Source organism: Pteropus medius, unplaced genomic scaffold, assembly GCF_902729225.1.
Source record: "Pteropus medius unplaced genomic scaffold, Ma_sr-lr_union100, whole genome shotgun sequence".
Taxonomy (NCBI): Eukaryota; Metazoa; Chordata; class Mammalia; order Chiroptera; family Pteropodidae; genus Pteropus; species Pteropus medius.
The window spans coordinates 22,518,968-22,539,092 of NW_024351730.1; the positions used below are offsets into that span (position 1 = coordinate 22,518,968).

Sequence of the window (20,125 nt, forward strand, 5' to 3'; positions counted from 1 at the left end):
GCAATATTTCAAGACTTTTTTGTAGTTGTCTATTTAACTAGGTACTGTATATACTTAACTTGTGGACTTTTTTTCTAACTCTATAGATTTTTCCAGTGAAACACAGAGATAATTTTTTCCTAGTTAATATTTAGCAAAATTTCTGCAGCGTGATCAAATAACAATCAAATATGAGGTTTGTGAGAAATAGGTTAAACGGGTTACTTTTTTACTAATAGTGTCAAAGAATAATATAAAAACTTGACTTTCCTCAATCACATTATTTTCCTTTGTGAACGTGACTTCTAAAGCAATGAAACAGTTAGAACTCAGAGGTTTTGTTATTTTAATGTTCTATTTGACTGAATCCCTAACCTTGCCCACAAAGCCTCAAGATGTAGGTAAGAAATTTACTTCTATACCAGCTAAGAAATGACTAAGTTGGGATAATTTCTATTTTCTTTTAACTTTGTTTTCTTTCAACTTAATTTTTCACTTGTTCCTCCCCCCACAGCACTAGTTTATAAATACTGATCAAATATCCTAAACTAACCTTCCCAGATTTTGTATTTTGGTGTTTTTGTGATCATATTAAGCAATCTATAGACAGAAACAGTTATCACACCCAGCAAATGGTCACCAGCCTTATGTCAGTAGAGAAAGTGTTGCTGAGAGGTATAATTTGGATGTGAAAATATTTATATTCCTTGCAAATGTGTATAGTGTGTGGTAACAGTTGAACACTAAATTCGAGCTGGGATTTTTGTGGAACCTTTAGTTGTTTAACATATCTCCCGATCAGGTGGAAAACACCTTTAGGGTATGCAGGACCCTGCTTTCTCCAGCTGTACAGTTTATAAATCTCCCCAAGGCTTTCCCCATCCCCCATCCCCATCCCTTCTAAGTCTGGCAAAGGCAATATCAGCCTAGAGGAAAGGGTGACTTTTATGTATCTTCTACCCAAAAGAGAACATTTTGAACTTCATCTTTCGGAGGAGGTGTCTTTTTGTATTTCTTCTAGACCGGAAGGTGCACCTTGTTGGAACTTTCACAAAGGTTCCATAAGTGTCACAGTGGCCCTGAAAATGTGGATTATATCTTACTGAATTTGGTACCTCCCATAGTGCCTGTTAGTGAGACTAGTCACAGGGCTCGAAGAAGAGTGGTCATTCTTGAGTTCTCTTTCTCTTGTGCCCCTTGTTATAATTTGTTCAAAAATCCTGTTGATTTTTTGTCTTTAATATCTTTTGCATCCATGCATATCCATTTTGTATATTCATTACTTTTACCAAAATTTGTGTCCTGCTGATTTCTCAATAGAAAAATTGCAAAAGCCTCCTAATGGGCTTCTTGCTTTTTTCTATTCATCCATTCATTCTTCCATCTACTTGACATAGTTCTTATCCCTCTTTATTTATCAGGCATTATGAGAGATCCTAGCACATTAGTTATACCACTACCTGGCTGGTATTTCTTAGCATATAGAAACGATCATATTTCTATTTTATGTAAACATTTCACTGGTTCTTCATGGCTTCCAATTGAAGCCCAAACTCCCAGGTTTACATGCAAGACTCCCATAATATCTACCCAGGTCCTTTCTATCTTAGGTTCCATTATTCTTTTTTATGACTCACTTTCTCATTGTAGTGGATTAATTGACTTTTCCTAATAAATCTCAAGATTTCTCACCTTTGTGCTTTTATTCACATCATCTATCCACACAGAAAGATGAGACTTATTTTTCTGCTAGCTGAAATCTTGTATATTTTTCAGGTTTGACTCATATGCCATTTCTCCTGTAATCTACTTCTCGTTTCTCGCCCATGAAGAAAGCCTGTCATATGCTTACCTACATTACTTTAGAATGCCATTTACATTCTAAATTAGACTATACTTATGTTCAAGAGTTACTTGCATTGTGAAAGTACTTAGCGACCTGAAGTCTAGGGAAGATGTCTTTTTCACTATTGATTGCCTTATAGTGTCCAGCACGATGATTTTCAAAAGTAAGAATTCCATAAAAGTTGTCTACATGGACAAATGTAAATGTGTTCTGATTAGTGTATGCTTGTTGGGAGGGAATCAATGCTCTGAGACTAGTCCTAAGAAATTACCTAAATATTGACATTGGGCTAGCCCTGTAAACTGTGTAAACTGACCACCAGCATGCTATGGCATCTCTTGTTGTGTCTTGTTGTAGCATTACATCACATATCAATTAACTTTCATATTATTTTTCTATTCATACATGATGAATACTTAACATGGAAGTGGTGCTTGTATTTGACATTTGCGGCTGGGGAGCCATCAATGGCAAATCTAAAGTCTGGTCAGTTTGAGGTTAATTCAAGTCAATTCAATTTAATGAATATATCTCGAGGTCATAATAAGATGTGATCAAAATCCTGTATTTGGTCCATATGACTTTTTTCCTTCTTGTTAAATATGTCAAATTATTTTCTACCATCAGTTCTCTATTTCATACTTTGTAAATTTAAATATCATATGTAGCTATTTATTGGGAAAATGTTAAAATATCAGGGTATATAATAACTTAAAACTCTTTGCTTTTCAGATGACTTCAGGATTACCCAGAAATTTATAGAGGAGAATGTTGGATATATGTGAGTTTTTCTAATGATGATGATGATGTTTACCATAATCATATCTGATATATTCCAGAAATGTTAATGCTTCTTAAAAGTAATTCAATTAAATAGAAATCATATCAAAAAAGTAAATACAGCATTAATCATAAAATTCAGATGAAGCAATTGAATTGTTAAGAAGTTGTAGAATTTACAGCCCCACACTTTGATAATTTCCTGAGGCTAGTCAACAAGTAGATGCTCCTGTGAGTTTTTATTGGACATATATGGAAATTCTACAGGTAATCATTTTGTACTCTGTGTGGATTGTTGTAGCACCATCATTGCATTTGCTCAGTATATTCAGGAGGCATCCTTTGAAGAAGCAGAAATGTTGAGGAAAGCCATGACAGAATACAAAGATCAATGCTTGGCTAACATGACACTCCCAATGTGCTCAAAATTACCTGTAAGTAAATTGTTTGTATTTCTTAAATAAATTTCTTACAGCTTGAAAATGTAAAAAGAGAGATGCTCTGTGCCCCTCATTTTTATTTTGCCTGGCCTAGGTATTTAGGATAAGTTAGTTTCCTAGGAGAGATGCAATTCGGTATTATGATGCACAGGAGAACTTGGCCATGAGCTTGCCAAAAACCTGGCAAAACACACAGAAGTACAGAGGCATCCTCCTTAGCTTCCTGTCCCAATGTCTACTATCTACTATCATACCCTTTTTTCTTGGCTTTTCTCAATTATAGTCACCATCTGCATCTCTAGAAAAGTATTACCAAACATCACTACTAAATACTTTACTACTACATTCACACTCTGACTCTGTCACCTTGGGAGAGGAAGAAAAAAAGCTGTAGTTTAAGAGAAATATAGGCAGCGAATAAAAAGTAAGAGTTTGATGAACCTCAGGATAGATATAGAAAGTTTCCCAAAATGTGGAATAGTTGTCAAGGGTGTGGGTTAAGATGATCTGCTGATGATATTGAGAAAATTACAATCTATTTCCTAAAGGGTGATACTCACTAATTATTATGTCATCTCAGAAGGTTGAGAAACTTTACAATGAATGAAAACTTTCTTTACTTCTCTGTTGTCTAGAATGATGTTTTACAGGAAATGATATGTGCTATAGAGGGGCTGCCACAAAAGCATAATTTTTCACACTGCTGCAATAAGGTTGACTTTGAAAGAAGACTTTGTTTCTTTCGTAATAAGAAAGCTGGTGTAGAATTTCTGCCCTCTCCCCTTACTCTGGATCCTGAAGAGAAATGCCAGGCTTATAAAAATAACAGTGAATCTTTTCTAAACAAGTAAGTTTCATTTTAGTAGAAAAATGATCTAATTGAAGAAATATTCTTAGGCTGACGAGTATCTAATCTCTATTACAAAAGAACATAGTTGTGTTCATTGATGGATTAATTCATTTGACATGTGTTATGTGTCAGATTCTGTATTCAGTGCTGAGGATATAAATATGAATACGATATAAAATCTGCTTTCAAGATTCTTTCATTAATGATGTTAATTTCATAACGTGATAAGCCCTAGAACAGAAGTTTAGCAAAAATCTGTTATCAACAATGCAGTAATTAAAGAAACAGAGACTTTTTCTGGAAAGCTGGTATACTCATTGAAACCTAAATCACTAGTTCATTTGAACATAAGTGAATATAATTCCTGAATCTCAGATGGAGTGTATCTAGGTAGCTGTTCTTTAAACTTGGAAGAGAGAGCTGCTGATCATCTGGCAGCATTGGGAGGAAAGGTCAATAGTCATCTTAGTGTTCAGGATTAGAGCTGCAATCATCACTCTTATTTTGGAGGTGCCAATTTCAATGATAAGACTCTAAAAATTTTTATTGGAAACTGGATAATGCTACCTTATATTAAAGACTTTTATGATGAGAAAGCCTTTTCTGTAATTTCATTTTTACAACTGGATCTCCTTGTCTTTTCTTGTCTTTCTTTTCCCTTTCATTTTCTTTCCTTCAATTGTCTATCATTCTTTCATTTCTTTCCTGCTTCTTTCCTTCCCCTCCTTCTTTACTTTTTTTAATAGCTATATTTATGAAGTTTCCAGGAGAAACCCCTTTGTTTTTGCCCCTACGCTTCTAATGCTTGCTGCTCGTTTTGAGGTGATAACTAAAACATGTTGTGAAGAACAAGACAAAGCCAACTGCTTTCAAACAAAGGTGGGTATGACATTTATTTCATTAAAAGAGAAGGAGTCACCCAACACAGTAGACCTTTATTTAAAATTAAATGATAGCGAAAAAGTCATTTACCATTTATAACCATTCTCTTTCCACTTTTACTGGTTTTCAACTCATTGGCCATTTGTTGCTGATCTAAAAGTTCTTAGTACCTGAGATCCTCGAAAGACAATTGCCCACTTCCAAGGTTTCTCTTCTGGCTTTGTCTTTCTTGAAAATTGGAAGCCTTTTCAAAAAGCCTTAGTGAGTGTATATTCAGGGTAAAAGATGACAATTTATCTTCTATCCTTGGCAAGCCTTCTTTTAGCTAACCATATAATAGAATCATCCCAGTAGAGATGAACACTCTCACAGCACACTGTACCACTCACCTTCCCACCAAGTACAATTCAGTTATCAGAAAGACTTGCTCCACCTTCAGATGTGCTACAACTGCATATTTCTTTTGATATGTAAATTTACTACAATAAAAATCCCATAGATTTTTTTTTTTCTGAGCAAACTTTGAAATAATTTGGTCAACATGTAGCTAAGAAATAAGAGAATAGTGGGATTTTGCTCTTGCTTCAACAGAATTTTCTCTTTCTCCTTCAGGCAAAATCTGTCATACAATTTTTAAAAGCATTGTCTTCTTATCAAAAAAATGTCTGTGGGGCATTTTTGAAATTTGGACTGCAAGTCTTAAACTCTATGTGAGTTTTATAATATGTATTTTGTCTCTACTCGAATTTTCTTATCTGTGCTCCATTTTTATTGTCATTGTTAACTTTTTATTTATATTCTTCTCAGTTCTCCAGAGGTTTTAATGTGGGTCTCAATCTATGTGGACAGCTCATGACAGAACATTAGTTTGGAATGAGAAAAGACTTGATAGGTGGGGGAGACCTTAGAGAGAAAGAGGGCTACTTATGAGATATTTTTTGATTACTTAGGCATCTGAATTGGTCTGGGAGTTCCCAACCAGGATTTTAAAAGTTCCAAGTGCTTTAGACTGACTTATCCATCCATATTTGACCTTAATGACCAAGAGACAATCTTATAAGGATAAATTTTATCTCAACTGCTCACCCTAACCAATTAGTAATGGTGCTAGTTCAATATCTTGAGAAAAATTCTGAAATTTCAAATAGATCATCAGAAAAGAACTCTGTGTTGGATTATCTATGCATACCATGGGCTTACAACAGGAATTAGTGGTCCTTACAAGATGTGTTTTGCTATAAAAATTATGGAAGAGAGCACATCTCTCAGGCCCTTTTTCCCCTGGCCTGATCTGGGACTCAAAATATTAGCCTAAAATTTTCAAAGTGATCGTGTGGGCCGCACAATGTATAAACAGCAATTTGGTAAAGATATCTGTGAAAAAACAAGGATATCAATGTTTATTGCAGCTACTTAAACTGTATCATCAAAGAACTCCCTCTTATCTTAGTTGCTGTTTAAATTGTCTTAGTGGTTTATCAATTCTCTTTCCAGAAACATTGCTATACTTAGTCAAAAATTCCCCAAGATTGAATTTAAGGAACTCACCTCCCTTCTAGAAGATGTTTCTTCCAAATTTAATGGATGCTGTGAAGGTGATGCTGTACACTGCATTCGAGGCTGGGTAAATATTCTCTAAAACCAAGTAAAAATAGTAATTAGACAGTCTTTTTTATTCTGAAGTTGCACTAACATGTGGCTACTTTACCACAATGAAATCAGAACGTTAATAAGTTGTTAAATAATAACATAGAATAAGTAAAATACAAGGTAAAATGTTAACAAATAAGCCTAAGTATAACACAGAACTTTGGGTATATATATACATGGAATTGTTTTTAGAGTACTCAGCAGATTCTATTTTATATGGCTAAATGTCCTTACATAAAACTTCAGGAATTTAAAATTTGTGAACATTTATTTAGGCCAAATTGAAATTTTCTTTAATATTGCAAATTCTCTTTTTAAGGTATTAGAAATCAATAATAAAGCTCAGAGAATGATTTTTTACCATTATGTTTTTAACATGATGCTTTCTCTGGGTTTTCTCAGGCTATTTAGAAACATTCTTTCCAAATAAGTGAATATGACCATTTATAATGAATCTATTCTTTAAAACGATTCTCCAAGGCCATACATTGGTAAATATATTGACCTAATTTAAATTGTTCATGCACACAAAGATAAGAGAATTTCATTTAAAATATTCTGACTACTTAGTTAAAATTAGACTTTTATCCTTAGTGAATTTTACTTAGTTTTAGTGTTTTAAATTCACAGTGAAACAGTATGTTAATCAAGTAACTTGAATTTTGGAATATAAAGATATGCACATTTTATTTCAAGCAGTGGACAATAGATGTCTCTAAGAATTATTTTGTTCCTAATACTACTCTACTTAAAAGCTATCTCACTTGATATTTACCTTTATATTGTTTGATTGTCTATGAAGATATATTTACATTATATAATGTAAATATAGTATTGAATTAGAATATAATTAAAGATTTTTCTATGAAGTTTGGAGCTGAGACAAAGAGATCATATTATGTCCTCAGTTTCCTCTTTGATTACTTTCTGAAGAAATAAAAGGAATTAAATTGTTGTTCATTCAAAATAGGAGTACATTCCAGACAATAAGACATGTATTGCCTAGAATGATGATGGGCTTAAGTGAGATGTGTATGTTTTTGCAAAGAGTGGCTCTTTCTGGTCCTATGTACTTTATTGAAAACATGGTGCCAACCCCCATTCCATTTCTCACCCAGAGCTTCATCACATTCTTCACCCTCATTGTTAACCAGAAGACGATTCCAGGCAGGAGGAACAGCTTGAACACAGTCAGAGAGTCCTGGAAGAGCCTGGTGTTTTGATGGAACTCAATGTGGTTCATGTGAAGCTGGATCAGAGAGTAGGAAAAAATGTGCAGCCTCATTCTGGACAGTCTGGAGAAGGGATTAGGGACCAGCTTTTAAAAAATTATCCAACTAAATGCAAATCAAAAGCATAATGAGATATCATCTCACACATGTTAGAAAGCTATCATTGAAAAGTCAACAAATGACATGTGTTGGCGACGACGATGTGAAAAAAAGAGAACACTTGTGCACTGTTGGTGGGACTGCAATCTGGTGCAGCCACTACGAAAAACAGTATGGAGATTCCTCAAAAAAACGAAAAAGATATACCGTACAATCCAGCAATTTCACTTCTGGATATTAATTTAAAGAAAATGAGAATACTAATTTGAAAAAATATGTGCACTTCTATGTTCATTACAGCATTATTTACGATAGCCAAGATATGGAAGCAATCTAGGTATCCATTGATAGATGAATGAATAAAGAAATGTGATGTATATCTATTTAATAGAATATTATGCAGCAATAAAAAAGAGTGAAATCTTGACATTTGTGACAATATGGATGGATCTAGAGAGTATTATGCTAAGTGAAATAAGTCAGGCAGAGAAAGACGAATGGTTTCACTTGTACATGGAATCTAAAAACAAAACAATATCAATTAAACAAACAAAACAAAAACAGACTCATAGAAACAGAGATCAAAGGGATGATTACCAAAAAGAGAGCGAGTGAGAGAATGAGTAGAAAGGGGAAGGGGAATACAGTCAATAACAATGTGATAAGTTTGCATGGTTACAGATAATTACTAGAATTAGTGTGGTAATCACATTGTAAGGTATAAAAATGTCAAGTAATTATTTTGTATACCTGAAACTAATATGAACAATACGGTATACCAACTATACTTAAAGAAAAATATAAATTAAAAAAATTATCTAACTACTGTGAAAATAAGGTAATGTCACCCTCTCCCTTACTCCCACGAGTTTATGTGGAGGTTGAACTTGGAATGAGACATAGGAAGAGAGAATAGAGTAAGGCTTTTTATTTTGTACATTATTTGATAATTTGAACAGCTTTGAATTAATAATATCCATAGGAAAATTACAACAATGAGTAGAATAGTTTCTTATGTTTCAGAAATCATTATCTGGTAGTTGCTATAGTAGTTCATTTGTTTATCATTCTTTTATTTTCTTATCAAATATTTATTGAGTTTCGACTATGTGCTTGGCAATGTAGTTTCAGGCCACAAGAGGAGAAATGTAGGATTATAGATATTAAAGTTACATGTCTTTGGTGGCCCTCATTGAATCACACGTAAACTCTTATGGAAAAAGAAAAAACAAAAAACCAATATTTAGAATTTAAAATGTCAATATTCCAGAGGAGTAGGGGTAAAATATTTAAAATATTAATATTTAACAATGAATGTGAATTTATGACTCTATTTTTCATAGTTATATTATCTAAAATCCTGAGAAATAAAGTTTGTTTTAATATGAAACTTCATGTGTATTAAATCAATAAAAATTTAAATAAATTTTATCTATCAAATCAACTGATGAAGCTATTTCAGATGTTATGCTCATCAATGGTTTTCATTTTATTATGAAGGGCAATCCAGCCTTGAAGAAATCGTGAAAATAACATCATTTCTCATTCTTACTTGGTACAGAGCAAAGTTATGGACCATATTTGTTCAAAACAAGATTCCATCTCCAGCAAAATCAAAGAGTGCTGTGAAAAGAAAATACCAGAGCGTGGCGAGTGCATAATTTCCTCAAATAAAGATGATAGACCAAAGGATTTATCTCTAAAAGAAACAAAATTTACTGAAAACAAAAATGTGTGTGAAGAACGAAATGCTGACCAAGACATCTTCATGGCTGAGTAACAAAACTCTATATTGAAATTTATAAGGCAAACGGAAACTTATGACTTGACCTATTTTAGCTAATTTGGGTGGAAGAAATGAGAATCATTCAAATCATTTTAAAAAATCAAGGTTATAGGTTATAGTGTTTTCACATGATTTTAAGAAAATGAAACTGTGTTATTATAGTGATGGCTAACATTTATTGAGTGCTTGATATGTGCTAGACAATGGGTTAAGTACTTTATATGATTATCTATTTTAATTCTCACAAAGTCATGTACAATAAGTATGATTTCCCCCGATTTTTCAGAAAAGCAAAATGAAGTACAGAAAAGCTAAATAACTTGTTCAAGATGCATAGCTAAAAAAATGGCAGAGTAAGGATTTGACCCCAGAATGTCTGACCTAAGAAGTTGCAGGTGTAACTGCCGTGCTATGCCATCCCACAGCTATTCAAGGAAAGACTAGTGGACTTGGAGCAAAAAAGACAAGATTTGAGTCCTGGTTGGGTCACTGGGACAAGCTAACTGCTCTATACTTTAGATCATCATATATAAAATTCATGGAATATTCATTTATTCAAAGTTTATTGGCAATTAAGTATAATCTGGGTACTTTACTAGGTTTTTATACAGGGTTTTTATCTCCAGTAAGCTTGCATCAATAGGGAGTGTGATATAGGAAGAGACAGACATATACAAATGAGTGCAAGAAATACACTTTTATTTTGGACAGCACTATATGCTAAGCAATGTGAGGAGAGGGAAGGAAGTGGTCATTTGTACCTGGGGATCCTGGAAAGTCTTAATCAGGAGGAGGTTCTTGAGGAAATTTTGGTAACCTTGACAGAGAAGGCAGGGCATGGATAGAAGTATAATACTACTTGTTGCGTATTTGGCTGTGAGTAGGGAATCCACAGTGAGAGACAGGGTAGTGAGAGGCAAAAAGGGTCAAATCATGTAGGCATGCTAAGTTAATGAGGTGCCACTGAAGGATTATCAATTGAAGAACAAGGCAGAACAAAATCACCTTTGGTTTTTAGAAACAATCTGGAATGAACGCAAGTTTGGGGTTAGGTGGTTGGGTGAGTAGTTTTCAGATTTAATGAGTTGAGAAGTATGGGTGAAGAAGCAGGTTTTTCGGGGTAAGAGAATATGTTTGGATCTGACTACATTGACTTTGAGGGGCTGGCTTGTAGAGTAACTAACAGGGACTGTCATGAGACAATTTTATATGTGAACCTGGAGGTCTAGAAGGAGTTCTGGATTGAAAAATACAAGTTATTAAATACTTACTAAATTTTAAGTGCTTCTCATCTACCAACCAATTTAATTTTCAAAACAACCCTCTGATGTTGGAATACTTTATTATCTTCTTTTTATAGGAAAGGAAATTGAATTATAGAGGTTAAGTAACTTGCTGCAAAGTCACACAGCAAATACGTGGTAGAACCAGGATTCGAACACAAGCAGTCTGGCTCTAGACTCCTGATCTTAGAATCACTGTGCTCTATTGAGTCTCATGAGTCAGAGTATTAAGTCAAATTAAACTAAACCAAATGATAGATGTAATGCATTTTACTTGTACCTGACTCTCTTGTACATGTGCTCGCTAAATGAAAGCATTTTTTATCATTATCATCATCATCATCATCTTCATCATCATCACTATTACAACACAGATAGCATTTGAAGTGTGGAGAGAAATGATAAGCAACATGAGCATGCTAAGTCAGAAACAGAGTTTTAAGGTGCAGTCTTTTTGGATGCAAACGTTTGACGCAAGACCTCAATGGATTTGCTAAGCTCGAGTAGGCTTCCGGGGAGTGTTGTTTGCAACATTTTGGTGGTGTGTTTTTAGGTGTAATTTTATTTTTGGGAAAAGGTCCATGACTTACATTGGATATTAAGAGGAGCACTTGATTATCTGAAAGTTAAACGATACTACTTTAGGCTATGGGAATATATCCCACAAATGGGACTGAGAAGGCAGATGGAGAAGAAAGAGAGATGATGTCAGAAAAATCAAGATTAATCAAGACAGTCAAAGGCTGTAAAACAAAAGAGGTGAAAAGAGTTTCCTGGACTTGAAAAATTCTTGTGAGGTATTGCTTTTACAAAACACGAACACCATTTTAACTTATTTTGAATGGATACGATTTTTTTATGGAGAAGAAAGTTAGCTTGGTTTAAAAAGAATGAAGTAGGCATTACATGGAACCTAAGTTCAACTTTTATACTTCCATTAATAGCAAGGTGCTTAACTAGTCAGAGACTTAGTTTCCTCAGCTATAAAATAGTATTATCTTGAAGACTAAGTGAAGTTAAATAAGAAAGTGTTTATAAATGCTACAAAGCATACTTTATCTTTTATGTCCAAAGCTTGATCCAATGCCTAGCAGCTACTAAAGGCTTAATAATTGTTGGCCTCTTTGTCAACTTTCTCCCCAAATCACACCCATCTATACCGTTGGAACCTCTTATTGAGGCCATGGAAACCATTGACAATGATTTAGAGCTGCAGGAGTGATTACTCCCATATTTGACAAGTGACAGGATGAAGTAATGGTTGAAGGCCTCTCCACAATCTCTCACCAAGGTGACACTAGGAGTGGGTAGAAAGCCATATTTCCACCATCTCAAGTTGAAAGTCTGAATGAATTTTTGAACAGAATTATACTCGATAAAGTATTGGTGGCATGGTATGCTATTTCTGTTGCTTTATAAATTAAATCATTTTAATAATTAATTCTAAATAACTGATGATTCTATTCTCTCAAGCAAAATCATTGTTAGTTTAAAACATAATATAAAAGAGAATCTTTGTGAAAAGATCCCCTGTAGTCAAAACGTCCTCTTAAATTGCTTCCTGACCAAACCAGCATTGGAGAGCAGACTCAGTATTAGATCTGGCTAGACTAAAAGAAAGTAGGACTTGGTATTTTGCTCTTTCTCTAAGTCTTAATATACAAAATTTTTTACACATCACAGGTTTCTTTATGAATACTCAAGGAGACATCCAGAACTGTCTGTGCCGGAGCTTTTAAGAATTGCTAGCGTGTACGATGATCTCCTGAAAGAGTGTTGCAACACCAAAAACCCTCCAGACTGTTACTGTAATGCGGTAGGTTCTATCTTATAGACTCAGAGCAATAAACCAAACTGAATCAAGAAAAAAACAAAAAAAACCAAACACTTAAAAATTGAAATCGAGGTTTTACTTCAGTCTAGAGGGTAGAAAATGTGACTGACCAAGCCGAATTTACTTTAAATTCACCATGGGCTATCTTTGGAAGACCAACATGAATTTGGGTTATGCATGATGTTTTGAACTATTGATCCTATGTGTTGATGCAAAAAATGCTTCCCATTAAACATTTTATGTTTATACATTTATTTATGTACTCTGTATTATATTGGGCCATATTAGATTTTTTATGATTATAAAAATAATAACTGATTATTAAAGATGATTAGAAAAGTACCAAAAATTACAAAAAATAAAAATAAAAACTTTCTGATTTTGTCATAGGGAAATAGCTGTAATTAACATTTTCTTTCATCTTTTTATGCAAATATGCATATATTTGTGTGTGTGTTTAAAAGTAAGATTGAAATAATACTTAAGAAATTTTTGGATCTGTTTTTATTTAGTATCATAGAAAATTTTTTATGTCATTAAACACTTCAAAATGTACTTTATTTTAAATGATGGTATTCTATCATAATAATTTAACTGCTTTCTTACTACGTGTAGGGCTTTTTAGATATTTCGTTAGGTTGTTTTTAATTTTATAAGCGACCCTGAAGTAAGTATCTCTTTCCATTCATCTTTATTAATATGAATGATTATTTTCTTAAGATAGATTATCAGAAGGGAAAATATAAGGTCAAAATATATTGACTGTATAAAAAAACATTTGATAGAAATGGCTAATTTACTTTCTAGAGAGTTTTTGCCAGTATAGAGTGCTATAGCAGTGCTTGAAAATGCTCATTTCACCCCCATCCTTACCAACATTGTACGTGGAGGTTAACTTTGCTAGTTTTATATGTAAAATACAGTGATTGTGTTTTAAGCAAACATTTATTTGATTTTTAAGTGAAATTAAGTTTTTCCCATATAATTTTAGCTCCAGTAGTTATAAATTTTCTATGAACAAATTTTTCATGTCAATTACCCATTTTCTTGTTGAAATTAGTATTTTTAATATCAATTCATATATACTCCTTATGTGTTATAGAAATCATTTGAGCTTTCTGATTTATTTCTCATTCATTTGATATGTGCTGCTTTTGTTTTAAAATTTTCTTCCATTTACCATAAAAACCAGTTGACACACATTTATATTTGAGCAATGAAGTAAGAAGACCTTTTACTGATCCTTAAATAAATCATACTGCTAGAAAAATTTTTTTTACATGGCAACAGAATTTGTCCCATGGCATTCATCCACTTGTGTGTAGTTTTCTCTTAGGTGTTCACTCAGTAAGTGTCCAATTTTGTGTGGAAAATTGGACACTTACTGAGTGTCCAATTTTGTGTCAAATATTTGAAGATAATTATTAGAGATTTAAGTTCCAATTCTAAATAATGAAAACTAAAGAATAAAATAAAGATAAATGTGGTTAAAAATATTCTGTAGCAATATTTACTAGCTGAGACATTCCAGAAAAGTCACTTGACTTCATAAGGCCAGTTTCCTGTATGTAAAAACAGAGATAACAACTACTCTGGTCACTTCAAAGTGAGAATCAAATATGATCATTGTCACCACAAGATTTGATTATACTTTGTAAAGTGGAAAGTGCTACCGAAAAAAGTACAAAATAATAATGAAAAATTTGGACTTCCAAATTTAAGCAAAAAACATATCTATTTATAACTATAATTGATAAGATTCAAATTCTACACACACATATAAAAAACTACCCTCAATTTAGTGAGTAATGTATGGTAATGATAGTTTGAAAATATTATATAAATATAAAAGCTATTTAACAAGTTGATATGAAGCTTATGATTAAATTTTAGATAAAATGTTCATAAACATGATTGTTCTTATTTTCAGGAAAACAAATTCAATGAGACAACTGAGAAAAGCCTCAGGATAGTACAACGAGAATGTGATCATTTCCGGAATTTGGGGAAGGATGACTTGAAATATCAGTAAGTTGTTTGCCCAAGTAGGTTAGCATTTGTGACCAGGATAAAATAATGAGAGCTACAAAGAGTCAAAATTTTAGTTCAGTCTTCCAGTTATGACATTCATAAACTTCCAGAATTCATAAACTCTGCAAAGAATAAAACCACAAAAGTCAAGAATGCACACTGAGTTGTCAAATTAAGGCTTTATCAGGAAAAAGGCTAGAAATCTTTTAAAAATACAGGATTCTGGACAAGCTGACTCTAATGCTTTAGTTTTTGTTTGGACTTGGCTTTTTCACTCCCAACCCAGAATCTCTGGATTCTGTTTCATTTGAGGGAGGAGGGTGGGATGGAGTAAACTTCAAGTTGTTACAATTCTCAAGGAAAACATGGTTTGCTCAGGATTAAAGCCCATTTTATTAAGTTTATAGAAATAATTCTGGATTTGCTTAACATTTAATATTTATTTTTCAGGACTCTTGTGAACATTCATGAACATTATGCAATTTATTCTGAATTTTCTGAATTAATGTAGTGTGTTGAAACCAAATATCTTCCAATCAAAACAAAACATGGTTTAAAAAAATATGATTTCACTTTTTTTGTAATGGAGTTGTTAGCTGAGAAGTCAAACTTAGCCCGCTAGAGATCTTACGTTCTTTCATTTCAGATTTATCCTTTTTTGCAATATGCATTTATTTAATTCTCCCTTTAAAATATTTATTTACTATGCAAGGGATTTCAAGTAGGATTTTACATACTAGTCAAGGTATTTGCTGCCAAGGAGCTCCTAATCTCACAGGGAAAATAGGACAGGCAGATCTAAGAGTTTCTGAGATTACCATGAAATTAAAAGGAAGTCAAAATACCGAGATTTAGGAGGGAGGGTGTAGGAAAACAGGGTGTGAAGACACAATTCTCTACCTTTCCACTAGAGAGCTGAGGTTCACGTTGCCCTTACATTGATCTTCCATAGCCTTGAAGGGTCAGAGTTTCAAGTAGGTAAACAGGGGAAAATGGGTATCTGCTTTCACTCAGAACCAAACAGACAAATGTCCTTTCAGCTACCTTATCAAACTCACCAAGATAGCCCCTCAGCTCTCCACCGAGGAACTGACCTTTATTGGCGAGGAAATGGTGACAGCTTTGACCACCTGCTGCACACTGAGTGAAGAGTTTGCCTGTGTTGATAATTTGGTGAGCATGGCCCATGTACCTAACTATTCCCGAAATAAATAAATAAATAAAAGATATCTGCCCTCATTGATTTATAGTGATTCTCTATCTTCCTCTCTTTATTGTTTTTGAAATTGTTAAGCAAGGAATGTCAAGTTCCTTTTTGGCTCGCTGCATCAAAATCCTAAGAAGCAAATGGGAATGTCTTAAATATTTATTGGGGGTTCTTTAAATCATCTTTTTACTTATCTATAGTTGAAGTAATTTGTAAGGGCAAATGCCTTAGGAATCACAATATTGTTTCAGAATGATACAGAAAACATTATAATTTTAAGCAATGTTATGAATTCTCCCTTTTACCCCACCAGCTCAGTGAGAGAATTTCTGCTTCTTACCTAATCACAGATTGGGTGTCTTTCTTTAAGGCCAGAATGGGCAGTACCCTGGGGGACATCTCAGGAGGACAATAAATCTAAGGGCCACAGTGTTTAGCTACCACTTTTAGTTGTCTGGTTGCAGCTCACAAGTACAAATTTGTATATATGCTAACAAGAAATTACTCTAAAGGCATTTATATTGCTATGACTTGAAATTTTTTAATACATAATGCCACTTACGAACCCAGCCTCTACTTTTCTTTGTACATAGTGTTGTGTTATGAGTGCATGGGTTTTTCTTAGTAAAGTTAACAGCAATCTTAGAACAATCTAACTATTCATCTAACCATATTTCAAAGCTCCATTTAAGTTTGAATGTCATATCTGAGTTCCAACTTTTATTGGTACAGGTGGATTTAGTTCTTGGAGAGATATGTGGAGTAAATGAAAATCGAACCATCAATCCTGCTGTGGACCACTGTTGTAAAACCAACTTTGCCTTCAGAAGGTCCTGCTTTGATGCCTTGGAAGCAGATGAATCATATGTGCCTCTATCTGCTTCTCAGGGTTTATTTACCTTTCACACAGACTTGTGTCAGGCTCATAATGAAGAGCTCCAGAGAAAGAAAGACAGGTACTAATATTCTCTTCCATTCATCTTTTTCCTCAGTCTGAAGACACACATGCATTAATGAAAAGTTTCATTGCAATGCATATGTGATCTTGGTGTTACAATCCTATTCCATCAAATCATCCCATCTTTCCAACCCAGAAAAATGTCGCAGACAAATGCCAGGGCATATTGATTTTCATGTTTATGTATCAAAACCTAGCTAGTCTTTTCCTTTGCTAGAGACTTGGAGTGTCTAATAGACTGTAATTTGGAAAGGTGAGTTAGGGCACTGAGCAAAAAGGCTCATAGGTTGGTTTATAACGAATCGGATTTCCTAGAGAGAAGGTTCTAGATGTTTGCCCCGAGAATCTTGCTTAATGTTGGAAAAATAGGAGAGGCCCAAAAGAGACAGTAATTTATTTTCGTTTTCTTCAGCAAAGCTATAAATGCCAAGAAATAAGACCGATTTTTTACGTGCAGTCAGTGTCTGTTCAAGTAGGGTGGAAACACCATTAGGCTACTGAGGAAGAGGGAATGGATCTTGTCTGGGAAATTAATTTTTCAGAAAGATTGAATATAGTCACATATTCTACAATACTGTGCATAATGAAGACTTAATATCTGTTCACATCTTTATACCATTTTGTCTATAGTTATATAACTCTATAAAGAACGTTACCATGGAATCCAACCCATAAGTTTAACAAGAGAGTTTCAGGAGACCCTTTCAAAAGTAGAATATTTTAACTTTTATACTCACCCCAATTGAGACACCCAAGACATGTGAAACGATAAGCATTTTGGAGAAGAGGAGCTTAAGAAAGAAATCTTTAATTAATTCTGTTTGACATTTTTGGGTCACAGGTTTCTTGTCAACTTAGTAAAGCTGAAGCCTGAACTTACAAATGAGGAGCTGTGGTCATTGTTGACAGATTCCGCTAACGCAGTAGACAGGTGCTGCAAAGCGGAGAGGCCTGAAGCCTGCTGGAATGAAGAGGTAGTTACTTTTATTTTCTACTAAAATTCAACTGATATTTCTGGTCAAATAAAACAAAATTCCCCACACGGCCCTGTTTCCTCCCCACAATGTCTGAGGCCTACGTTCGAGAGCACAATTGCTGCACAGCTAATATGCAGTATTTTGTCACTGTTTCCTTGGTGACAACATGGTGTAACAAAAGCTATTAGGAAAACTTGAGTTCTGATGCCACCAGTCTTGGCCCTGTTACTTAAGCTGAACTGCAGTTTGCTATCTGTAAATGAGGCTGGTGATCATTAATCTTGTATTATGCCATTAGTTCTTACTTTTCTGTTTTGAATTACCCATCACCTTAATAAAACAAATAGTCACACTGACTTGCAAAGGAAATTAATCAGTTTCAAAGAGAGAGGAGAAAGAAGGGTGTTAGAATGTGAGGTCTTTCAGAGGGTGGCTATCTCATGTTCCTGGGCCTTATCCTAACATCCCTCACTTGAGAATACACGTGCATGATGTGAGGAAGTGGGAGGTAAGGTAAGGGTAGCAGGGGAAGAGAAAGGAGATGTGTCCCTGCTTGTTCTCACTTTAGTGACTGGTGTCTGTGACGGACTCACCCTGTCTTCCAGGATCCTCAGGGACCTCTGAATGTCAGCCTCCATGGGTGATTGGGTGGGAAGTACCTCTTCACTCTCTTTAAACTTTCTTTCACAGTTTCTTTCCTAGTGACACCCACTCCACTCCAGACTCACAATCCGTGCGCACGCACTCGCACACTTCATGCACACGCACAGGCATACACTCTCACACATGGCTTTCATTATGTTGAGCACCTTCTATACTTTCCAAGAGAGTGCTTAGTCTGTGAGAATTTTGGGGGTTCATATTATTAGTTTATTAAAAATATGTTCGATGTAATTAGAGAGTATTAATCAATACCTAGCATTTACCTGAGTGCATGCATACCTTGAGGCCATGTAAAGGAAGAGATAAATTCACTTGCAGTTCATAGAAAGCTGGGGGGTCTGAACTCAAATTCACTTGAAGAAGAGTATTCACAGTCTCCCTGACAATATGTGAGTAGTTTAATTTTTTCCAAAATTCAAGGCAACATACTTCTCTAAATTTAAATAATGTCTTAATTTTTTCTGCCTATATGTTTCTTTCATTCATTCATTCATTCATTCATTATATTTTCTCTCTCTCAGGGTCCAAAATTGGCAGCCAAAAGCTGGGCTTCCTGAGAAATATAAATTAAAAACCAGCAAAGGTAATATTTTCTATCCTGATCAAATGCCAAATGTATTTGTAGCTTATTGGGTTGCCCTGGCTTTTCCCCTCTCATGCTTCAATGTCTGTCTGTTTCTAGTTCAATCCACATGTCTTGTACCTAACAGACCCCAATATTGGTCCTGGGTATCTTCCACTCCTTATAGGCTAGTCCTGCTGCATTTATGCTGACACTTCTTACTGTTCAAGCAGTATCCTAAGTAGCCAAAAAGCAGCCACTCCTCTGCCTTTCTGCTGTTGCACTCAGCCATGTGGACCAGAAAGCAGAAGCAATCAAAAACCTAAAGGTTGACAGAGAGGAGGCGGTTAGGATGGCAGACAGGCCTCAGTGGATCTGTTCCAAGAGTCTGGCTGCAGTATTTACATAAACAAAAAGCGATATGTTTGTGATTTCAAATATATAAAGGATGCCTTCTCCTCTGCAGTTTATGTAAGACTCACACACAAACTTTAGGAACAAAATGTTGCATAGATATAGTGATGACGTTCAATGTCTGGGAAGAGAGACCTGGACCATCATAAAGAGTAGATTTGGAACTACAAGAGGCAAAACATAATTACCATTGATAATTTTTTATAGACGTGACTTTTCATCACCAAAGTTATAATATTTCATATTCTTTTGCTGCAGAAGATAATATTTTTTCTTTCCAGGTTGTGGAGAAAAGAGAGGAAGGCCATCTTATCTGCTTCCATCCGTCCTGTGGTGAATTTCATTTTCTTTGACGAACACAGTAAAAAGATTCTCTGGAACTTTTACCTGAAATCATGTTATTGCAGCAAGCAATAAACAACAAAATTATAAAGCTATTTCTCAAAGACTGATGTCATGTGTCAACTTGATAACAAAATTAAACAATCACAATTCATTCATTCTACCTGCATCTTTGGTTCACCGGCTAAATCTACCATGTAGAAGACAGTACTCGAAGAGCAGTCGTGTGGGCAAAATTATCACAGATGCCCATTCTTGCTGCTACTGGGAAGGAAGCGGGGAGTTGAGGCCATGCAGCATTGCTGCTGAC

The 20,125-nt window shown here is 34.5% G+C and overlaps 1 protein-coding gene across 1 annotated transcript; it reads left to right on the top strand.

Moving 5' to 3' along the window:
* Positions 1-230: 230 nt before the first annotated feature.
* Positions 231-19,910, top strand: AFM (afamin). The gene is made up of 15 exons (XM_039845428.1): positions 231-380; positions 2,558-2,606; positions 2,907-3,039; positions 3,681-3,892; positions 4,642-4,774; positions 5,390-5,487; positions 6,272-6,401; positions 9,320-9,534; positions 12,511-12,643; positions 14,592-14,689; positions 15,733-15,865; positions 16,632-16,855; positions 17,699-17,831; positions 19,019-19,080; positions 19,755-19,910. The coding sequence occupies exons 1-14, from the start codon at positions 293-295 to the stop codon at positions 19,052-19,054; spliced, it is 1,815 nt and encodes a 604-aa protein (XP_039701362.1). The 5' UTR covers positions 231-292; the 3' UTR covers positions 19,055-19,080; positions 19,755-19,910.
* The last annotated feature ends 215 nt before the right edge of the window (positions 19,911-20,125 follow it).

Excerpts from the sequence above, each read along its gene's own strand:
- AFM (XM_039845428.1), top strand. The coding sequence starts at position 293 with ATGAAACAGTTAGAACTCAGAGGTTTTGTTATTTTAATGTTCTATTTG. Across the intron at positions 3,040-3,680 it reads CAATGTGCTCAAAATTACCT|AATGATGTTTTACAGGAAAT; the intron begins GTAAGTAAATTG and ends TCTGTTGTCTAG. Across the intron at positions 9,535-12,510 it reads CAAGACATCTTCATGGCTGA|GTTTCTTTATGAATACTCAA; the intron begins GTAACAAAACTC and ends TACACATCACAG.